Genomic DNA, 10,453 nt, shown 5'->3' with positions numbered 1-10,453 from the left:
AATCGGCACACAAAGCACACAGGGATTAACCTAACTGGGGGGGGGGGGGGTCAAATTGACCCCCCCCCCTCGACATTTCGCGCTGCTATTCCGCAATGCGAAAAGATTTTGCCGCGTTGCTTCATGACTTTTTTCTTTGAAGTCTCCCGCATATTTTGAGACCAAATTTGCGACAACCGGGTACACCGTTCTGAAGCTACGTAATGTTTTGCATATGCATGTCAGCCCGAAAACAGCTCAAATTCATGATATCGTGTGCAAATCCAATGCAAATTGTGTTTTTATGTTAAATTGATATAAATTCGATTATTTCAACTTTCAATTATAGAAATTAATAAATTCTAATGTAAAAGCTTGAAAAAAGCCCTGCCACAAATTTTGGCCAAAAAACAATAGAAAACAAAAGGTCGAAAAAACAGTAAAATACATAAGAAATTAACAAAACAATAAAAAACAAAAGAAATTGATTTTGATTGTGCTATTTTTTTACAAAAAAATTGATGTCTTGAGGAATTCTGACACAAAACTTTACCGATCCTTCAGCCTTTTTAATGGAGTTACAGGTGGAACTATGATTTCATGCATAAATTTGCATAATTAAATTACTAAAAACAGAAAGTCAATATTTTTCTATTGCATGAGCATGTAATCTTGTAGATGACATCCGGCTCTATGTCCGTCAAAATTTTGCGGCGATCGCATGATCGGCGGCCGAGATCTGAAGGGGGGGGGGGGGGGGGGGGGGTCAAATTGACCCCCCCCCCCAGTAAAAACTTGGTCTCAAATAGCCCAGTTAAAATAGGGTTAAAGACAATACGACATGTCCTGCAATATCTGGACACCTACACTCATACACAGACTGAGTTTAAAAAGTGAATCAAAATCTCAATGTTCAAGTTCATTATTACTGTAATTCTTCATTGGCACATCAATACGTACATCAAAGAGATAATCTTGAAACATTTTAAAGAGGAAAAGATCAAAGTAAGTACAAGAGTAGTCAAGTGTTTGATCAAGTGGCTTATTTATATCTAATATACATGCATTAGCTACTCTCTTCAAACTTTATAAAACAGCCAGACAACAAGACTTTTCCCTCCTATATTGAGAAAAAAAGAAGGAAAACAAAAAGATGTGCAGTGTAGGAAAGATAAAAGCTGCTATTTCGGAAAATAAATAAGCTGCTAACTGACTTAGAAAAAAACAGCTACACAGCTGCTGTTTGTTAGTCTTATATTTGAGCATCAAGTACATTAGCCTAACTATAGACATCTTGTGAAATAAAATACTAAAGTGATTTTTTTTTCCATTTTTATCATGAAGACACCAAGAAAGAACTTGACCACTTACAAGTTAACTATTAAGATAAAGAATGAAAATTCATATTGGATGTTTAATAAAAGCAATAGAGATATTATGCTGCATACATTCTCTGATGGAAACAGTTTTTCTCAGAAATCACTTGCGCTTTGCGCGGCAGGGACATTGCTCAGTAAAGGTCCCTACTCATCTTGTCCATGTTGTGTTTGACTCTACTACGTGCCAAACAAACTGGTGCTGCTGGTGTCAGATTCCATTCCTTTGTTCACATAAGAATTCAGTTTTCAAAAGAGTGTCTCCTTTTATAGTTGAGAGAAGGTTCTAAAGTCTCACGAGTTCCATCTTGCAAAGTTGAAATGAACAACAAAATCTTGCATTATCTGCTTTCTGTCTACTGACAAAATAAGGTTTGCTGTTTATTACAAATTTAATGCCCTTTTTTTCAATTTGTACTTGCACTAGCACATCAAAGATAGCGATTAATTCTTCCGAGAAGACATTTCACAGTAGTCAATGAACTTTTGCTGTCTGCACAGAGATTGAAATTTGACTTTGCTTCATTCCCCTGAAGCTAGAAAGAAAGAAAAACAAAACATACAGAGTACATTGTATGTTGTATATCACAGCAATTTCAAGATCAAGCATTTGCATTAATTGGCATGCAAAACACATTTTGCCAAGAATATATCACACCAAATATTTCAGCCACAATAAAATTTCAGCATTGAAAAAATGAAACAAAACATGAACTCTGACATGTAGTAAAATTCTAAACGCAGCGATGCAGATCATATTACCATGAGTCCTACTTTGGCAGCTATCAACACATTCCAACATGAAGAATTAGCAAGTCCCGTTTGCACATGTTTCTTAAGTTAAGTTCAGACGGTGATCCTTAACCTCGAGGATGAGCTCTATGGGGCGCCAATGTGTCGCACAGGCAATTTTGTTACAAAATCAGAAATCAATCATTTCGTCAAAGAAATGACTGATTTTGTTACAAAGTTGATGAAATGACCGATTTCACAACAAAATCACCCATGCAGCACTTGACACCTCCTAAAGCTAATCCTCGAGAGAAAGAATCACAGTCTGAATGTAATTAGAGAGAGAGATAGAGAGGCAGAGAGATAAAAACAAAACAAACTAAAAACACACCTTTGCAATAACATTGAAATCACAAGAAAGTTAGGCTGCTAACAACCTTCAGCAACCTGTGGGCAAACTTTCATTCCCAGCCAACGATGGCTTTCTGTAGCATTGGATTTGCCCATGAGAAAAAAAAATCAAACAAAATCTTTCTGTAATACAGCACATGAAATGTCCACTTCTCATACCATAAAGCTCTGAATACTTTTCATATTTATGTACATGTACATGGTGTCGAGATGGGTGGAACACATCAACATTGTAGGCCTATCTAAGATGAACTCACATATTCTCATCTTTCTTGCATTGAATAATGGATGCTACTAAATGTAATTTTGATCCCATTTCAGAATTATAAAATAACAAGAAGTGCGGTACATGAGAATATGTTCACAAAAACAACACACTTATATGCATTTAAAATGCACTGTGTCTGGACATTTTCTGTTCAGAAACTACACTCGAACTAAAAAGTTGGCTGTCTAAAAAAAAACAAAAAAACACCAATATACTCTCAATCTTCAACATACTTTCAACAGTAACAGATGAAAAATGGGGATCAAAAATAAAATTTCTGTAAAAGAAAAATAAAGCCACCTATTTTTTCACCGTAGGTAAATATTCTGGTCAAAATTATTGCAATCTTCATGTTGGCACGGGAAGAAACAATCATACAGCTACTCATCACAACAGCACTACTGGCCCTCTATGGAACCCTAAAGACTTCTTTGGCACCAAATGGAACAGCTCTAGAACTCCCGCACTTTCACACTTCAAAGACCTTGAAGCATGTTGAGAGAAGGTTGGCCATATTCAACCGATTTTCATTCGCTGCCCACCATGGTATATTCGAAAACCATGAATAACACAGCCCTGCCTACAATACTGTAGAATTGCCCGTCAGTGAAAATGGCATGAAAGCATTTGCTCATCGGTAAAGCCCCTGTCACATTTTCTGGGATAGGCCCATCGTACAAGAAACGGGCAATATTATGCTCATTCATTGTTCAAATTGTCAATTCGGTGGATAAAGTGCAAAGTTTCCGTTTTAGAGGAGCGTTCATGCACGGTCTAGCAGCCGAACAAAACAAACACACAACGCGCCTGGGCGACAGTGTACAGGACAGTGGAACGTGTGCAAATGCATGAGAAATGAATATGAACCACATATCCACAGGACAAAACGCATGAGAAACAAATGGGTGATGCATGAGGTGTACATTGCAGCATCAAAGAACTGTGCGTATGCGTCCTTCCAAAGGATAAAAAGGATCTCAATGGATGCCAAAAATTGACATTCGTTTCTCATGCATTTGCTTTGTTTTATCCGGCAAAGTGTGACTGGGGCATACTGTAAAACACGATATATTCGCGACATGAAAATTTCGCGAACTGGAGCCGACGGCCTTTCTCGCAGCATTAAATTTTCGTGACTTGCCACCGACATCCAATGCATATTGTGTAGGCAAGAACTTTCACATGCATTTTAATTTCACGAATGTTACCGCTTGCGAAATTCAAGAAATTAAAATGCACGCGAACATTCCTCGTTTTATAGTAACAAACCACTCCAGACAAGACTCTTTTGCTGCGTGTGTACATGTACACACGCAGAGATAAGTGATAAAGATGGACACAATATGCTACAGGGATTCTCGAAAATGTCAAAGTTAGGCCAGTCTCCTTGTTGAATGGTATCCCTATACTACCAGGGGGGTGTTTCATAAAGCTGTTCTTATAGTTACGAATGACTTAAGAACGACTGGTGATCAGTTCTTGTGCTGAATTACTGAAATTCTGATAAGTACAGCACATCAGAACTGATCACCAGTCATTCTTAAGTCGTTTGTAACTTTAACTTTAAGAACAGTTTCATGAAACACCCCCAGGTCTTCAAATATTATGTTCACTTTCTACTCTAGTTTCGAGACTTTTGTTCTGAGCTCATCAAGTTTGCAGCACTACGAATGCCTTGTATTACCCGGCAGTGGTAAAAACATTGTGCAGCTGACTCGGAAAACAACAAAAAACAAACAAAGCAAACAAACAAGAAAAAATCTACCTGTGTCCAGTCTCAAGATCATAGATGTGGCTGTGACAAAAAAAAAGAACAACAACAACAACAAAACATCTGCATCTAATGCCAGTGAATTCCTACCTTTGAGATTAACATTTTCTTTTTTCATCAAAGTAGCAGTAATCACTGGATTATGGAGTATTTTTTGAGTTACTTTTACAGGTTAGCATCGAGGTCTATTGAGCACATAGTGGTAAGCTAAAGTCAGTTCAATATACTGTACTGTAGCACTAAAGCTTGGATTAATTTTTCTGGAGTTGTGCGACAAGAGAGGGCTAACAAACGCAGGAATTAAAGTATCCAGGTGTTTCTTATAAAGAAAGAGTCCCTGCACCTATACAAGTTAAGGAGAAAAGAATGAAAGACCGAAGTTGAAAATGATGAAGAAGACAAGAAAAATGGATTGTCATTTGTACAACAAAATTCAATAACGACCCAATTTGAGGTAGAGTTATTATTGCTTTATCTCCGTAACACGACATCTTTCTGGTCTGAAACATGCTTTTACTTTCTCCATGATAATATTGTCAAAGATATTATCTTGTTACTTTACAATAAATGCTTTCTGCAAGATTGGGTAAAGTCTAAGCCCTACTTTTTGAAATGCACTATTATAGGACTGGGGTCTTTAAACTTTCTTATAGAGCTGCGAAAAAGAAGAAGCAGAAAAAGAAAAAAAAAAACCTCACTGGTACTGTATATGGCCAAACATGCATCACACAAAAAGGGGGTAGCAGCCCTAGAAAGAGTATACAGTGGTTGTGCCCTACAGACACATCATTTCACTGTTGATGCATTGCCAAGGTGTCACATTTCACAATGAGCCACATATCAAAATAAATACTTCTTTTTTTCTTTTTTCTTTTTTTTTTTCTATTTCTGTGTGAGTGAAAGTGCTGGATGGGACAAATTTCTTGCTTTTGAGTTGTCTGTTACTTGAAAACTTTGCTGTCTGTGCAATGTGTAATGTAGATTATTGAACTCCAAAAAGTAGCAGTATTGATACTTCATGGTATAACCGGGCAGTCTGAAATTGAAAAATTCATATTTATAGTAGCACACTGCAGCTTTGAAATAAATTCTACTGGGCATCTGTGGAGGAGATTGTATCTCCGATAGGATCCAAAAGACATCTGCTAGACTGTAATAGTTAACACAGTCCCAGCTGTGCGCATTTGTGTGGGCATTTTATTGGTACCTCAGACAGGCTCCACTAGTGGAGAGTGAAGAAAAATCAGCATGAAAACAGAAATACTGAATCTACTAGCAATAGGTCATATAAATGGATGAATGAATATTGCTAGCCTGAAACCTCTTTTCAAAGCTCTACAGGATATTGTCATGCCTTTTCCTTGTCCAAAGCAAGCTTTTTGATTTGTTGGAGTTGTGAGACTTCGTCAAAATGAAAGATTTCACATACATCCAGGCCACTGGAAGACGTCTTCATGCACTGCGAGTATGACAACTTGAGGAGGAAGTTCTCGAGATATCTTCCATCGTTGCCATCTGAAATTTGGCACAGGTTGTCCTGATATTACTTAACATCCTAAAATGACACTCAATGGTACCTAGGGTTTTCTGATAGAGAGCTACTATGCACTTGTTGTAGTAGAATCTATTATAGACCTAGAGGATCTAGTAAGTAACAATATGACACACTACTGAAAATGCAGAGTGGGGTGTAACATGTGTAAAGACAAAGTGTTATACTGTCATACATCCAGTCAGCCATGTCAGGTAGTGGATATAAAAGCAACAGCAACAACAACCATAAAACCCCTAATTGCAGCAAATCTTGATCCACACTTCAATTTAGAAATGTAAAAGATAGAGACACACCTCTACAACACCTTTGAAAACCAACTCCTCAATAGACCAACCATGAAACTAAACTAATGTACAGGCAAACCCCATTATAACGATCATGGATACGACTAGATTTCATTTGTACAAGAAGTAAAACTGTCACTTCCTTATTTGCTGTGTCTGTTTTGAAGCTAACAATCTTGCTGTCCTGACTATCTTGTCATAACAAGGTTTGCCTGAATATAGCTTTAATTTGTAAACGTATATCAGTTTTCTTTCTGTAGAGTCTCGAGTAGCTTTGCAAGTTTGGCTCGATGTTCTGGGGCTAACCAGAGTCCCCTGAATATCTCCCTCTCTGCTTTGAGGGCCTTGTCCTGTGGGAGGGCTCCAGCAGCAAGCACCAAGTTTTTCATCCCCTGGACGAGGTCAACGGAAGTCCTCGTGTACTGTCCCAGCCAGTTGGTGGCGCTCTCCAGGACGTCGCCCCCTCTCGGCAAGATATCTTCGGCGAGGCCCATCTGCACGGCCTCGGCGGCGGACACCGACCGGGAGCCCGCCAGGAGCTGCAACGCTTTCTGCGGCCCGACGATGCGCACTAGCCGTGTGCCCCCTCCCCAGCCCGTAGACAGGCCCAGTTGGGCCTGCTTGAACATGATCTGGCTGTCGTCCGTCATCACGCGGAAGTCGCAGGCCGTCGTCAGCTCGGCCCCACCCCCTATCGCCTGCCCACTGACCATTGCCATGGTGATAAGAGGCAGCCGCTGCAGACGACCCAGCGTGTTCTGCATGTAGAGGCACATCATGCCTCCGTCTTCGGGCTGATTCAACCCTCGAAGGACGGCCACGTCTCCACCCGAGCAAAAATGGCTGCCTTCAAAGTTGCCGTGCAGAATGAGGCCCTTCCCTCGCCGCCATTTCTCTAATTCCTTGATAATGTCTGCCATATCAACCATCATGCTTCCTGCAAATTTAAACACAGAAAAATTATGTTCACATAATGCAGATTATAAACAGATACTCACAACTATACATATGGCATACTGAATACTGAGTAGTTGAATGTTGCATAAAATCCAAGAAAGCACTTTCTTATGTCTTCTATAGGGAGTACAACCAGATAAAATGTTCTATCAAGTCATGATATCATCCTTGGTGGGGTTAATGCTTTGCTCCTTCCCTCTGATTTTTCAATCCTTCCATCCCCCACCCCCTCGCCTTCTTGCTCCCATTATTAGCAAATAAGGGTTTGGAGATTCTCATCCTTAAAGCTTCCTTTACCATGAGCGTTGAAAGGCAGACATGTGGCTATAAATACATGTACAGCAACTAGCTTCATCATCATCATTATTCAACACCATGATCATCATCATCATCATCATCAATCATCATCATCATCAATCATCAATCATCATCATGATCATCATCATCAATCATCATGATCATCATCATCAATCATCATGATCATCATCATCAATCATCATTATCATCATCATCACCATCATCATCAATCATCATCATCATAAATCATCATCATCATGATCATCAATCATCATTATTATCATCCTCATCATCATCAATCATCATCATGATCAATCATGATCAATCATCATCATCATCAATCATCATCATCATCAATCAATCATCATCATCATCATCAATCATCATCATCATCAATCATCATCATCATCATCAATCATCATCATCAATCATCATCATCAATCATCAATCATCATCATCAATCATCATCATCAAACATCAATCATCATCATCATCAATCATCATCATCATCATCATCAATCATCATCATCAATCATCATCATCATCAATCATCATCATCATCATCACCATGATCATCGATCATCATTATTATCATCCTCATCATCATCAATCATCATCATCAATAATCATCATCAATCATCATCATCATCAATCATCAATCATCATCAATCATCAATCATCACCATCAATCAGCAATCATCAATCATCAATCATCATCATCAATCATCAATCATCATCAATCATCATCATCAATCATCATCATCAATCATCATCATCAATCATCATCAATCATCAATCATCATCATCATCATCAATCATCATTATTATCATCATCAATCATCATCATCATCAATCATCATCATCAATCATCATCATCATCATCACCATGATCATCATCATCAATCATCATTATTATCATCATCACAGCCATCATTGCCATAGTCAACGCTGCACACTGGCACTGGTCCGATTGTCGAGGACCAGTAAAAATCACTGTCGGACCAGTAACTTTCTCAGGAATGGACAAGTGAAAAATTGAAAAAAACTGGGTAGTCTGACGGAGAGATCAGACCAGTAGAAAAAATGGGTTATCGTGCAGCCCTGCCATAATCATCATAATCATCATCCACAATTATCATACCGGTCATGGCATTGCCCTTGCTGGGGTTGTTGATGACGACCCTGGCAATCCCCGTCTCGTTATCCTTCACCAGATCCACGCTGCCCCCTCCCAGCTCCTGGAGTCGGAGGCGGATCCGCTTCTCGTTGAACACCAGGTGCGGCACCGAGGTGTCCGTCAGCACCATGGTCTGGTCCATGCGGTGGCTGGGCGTGGTCTCAGCCAGGTTGACGCCCGAGTGTGTCGCCTCCGTCTTGTAGGGGATGTTGGAGGAGGAGTAGCTCCGCCTGGCCAGCGGAAGTGCCAGCCTCAAGACGTGACGCATGCTGCTTCCTTCGGCAAATCGGCTCAAGACTAGACAGAAACCTTGAAACGTGGGGCTACTACGTTGTAGTGTTAATCCAAGCACACACTGAACAAAATATAGGAAACAAATAAGCACTAATGAAATAATGAGCCAGCTAGATGCAGAAATTAAGGGATATCAAACATGAAAATAAGGGAAGAGAGAATACATTGTCATTACTGTGCATTAATAATCTGAAAACTCTCTGCTGTGTGGTACACACAAACAGACACACACATACAAACAGTGAACACACACACACACACACATGCAGAGGTATCGGTACATTTCCAACCCGACTATATAGCTCTATTTTTTTTTTTTTTTTCAGATTTCTTCCTATACCTAGTCAGAAAGGCACATCACTCCTTCATACCTGATACAATGTACATCCGTACACCCTTCGAAGTCTGTATTCAAAAAAGGAAATATTTTCTTTGATAATGACAATTTTTTTTTTTTTTTGTCTGGTTTTCTTTTTTTCAGTGGGAGGAGGGTGCAGATATTTACAATTTAGATTCGTGATTTTTGAATACGAGTTGCCTGATGTTGGATTACTACTTTCATTGCAAGCCGAAAAGGCATAAATTTGAAGATCTACATTTTCAGAATCGATTTTAAAACAAATCATGCTATAAAAGATACACCGTCTCTGCGCTCTGATTGTTAGTTAAAAATATGCTCACTCTTCAAATCATGCACACTCCACAGAACAAAATGCAGAAACGGGACAGCCCCCTGCAGATTTGAAAAATGGATCTGAACTAGCAACTAATCTCCCTAGCACATCAATCATGGTAACAATGACCACAATTAATGGTCAACTCATCATCCGACATCACCATGATCACTTGCACCTTTTTACTGCAGACTTCCAGATTGCTACACTACACTACAGTCCAGAGACTGTAGAGCAGGGCTACGACACAGATTGACGTCGCAAGTACGGTGAAGTATAAGTCGACCTGCGTCTACGCTGAACTTCGGGCTAATAAGGTTCCCAGCGTTCGCTCAAGTCAAGCGTAGTCTTGCAAAACAACCCACCCCAATCAATGACAAATGTTATGAATAAATTGGTCTTTCGACTTATTCATCACTTGGTTAAACACATAAAATTCGGACAATTTGGTTTTCGCACCAGAGCGTGCCAAAATCAAGTGAAATTTGTTCGAATACGAACCATGTATCTCACAGCTTGAGCCCTGTTTTCACGCACTATCTTATTGTGCGTACTAAGTCTTGTACAATGAAGTGTGTGCTTTTGCAGTTAGTGCAATTCAGGAGGTAGGCCTAATTGGTTAGTGCAAGTGCCTAGCCTGCGAGCGATCGCGAAGATTTCGTCTTGTGATTGGTCAAT

General features: G+C 39.5%; 1 protein-coding gene across 1 annotated transcript; it reads right to left on the bottom strand.

The window, feature by feature from the left end:
• Positions 1-891: 891 nt before the first annotated feature.
• On the bottom strand, positions 892-10,316 carry LOC140233680 (ethylmalonyl-CoA decarboxylase-like). Its single transcript, XM_072313779.1, has 3 exons — positions 10,277-10,316; positions 8,772-9,162; positions 892-7,313 (listed from the first exon to the last, which is right to left on the bottom strand). Exons 1-3 carry the CDS (start codon positions 10,277-10,279, stop codon positions 6,619-6,621), a joined length of 1,089 nt encoding a protein of 362 aa, XP_072169880.1. The 5' UTR covers positions 10,280-10,316; the 3' UTR covers positions 892-6,618.
• Positions 10,317-10,453: the final 137 nt, after the last annotated feature.

Source organism: Diadema setosum, chromosome 10 (assembly GCF_964275005.1).
Source record: "Diadema setosum chromosome 10, eeDiaSeto1, whole genome shotgun sequence".
Classification (NCBI taxonomy): domain Eukaryota; kingdom Metazoa; phylum Echinodermata; class Echinoidea; order Diadematoida; family Diadematidae; genus Diadema; species Diadema setosum.
This window is presented reverse-complemented; position numbering and strand designations above follow the sequence as displayed.

Coding starts and splice junctions, on each gene's coding strand:
- LOC140233680 (XM_072313779.1), bottom strand. Junction 7,314..8,771: donor CAAGGGCAATGCCATGACCG/GTATGATAATTG, acceptor TTAAATTTGCAG/GAAGCATGATGGTTGATATG.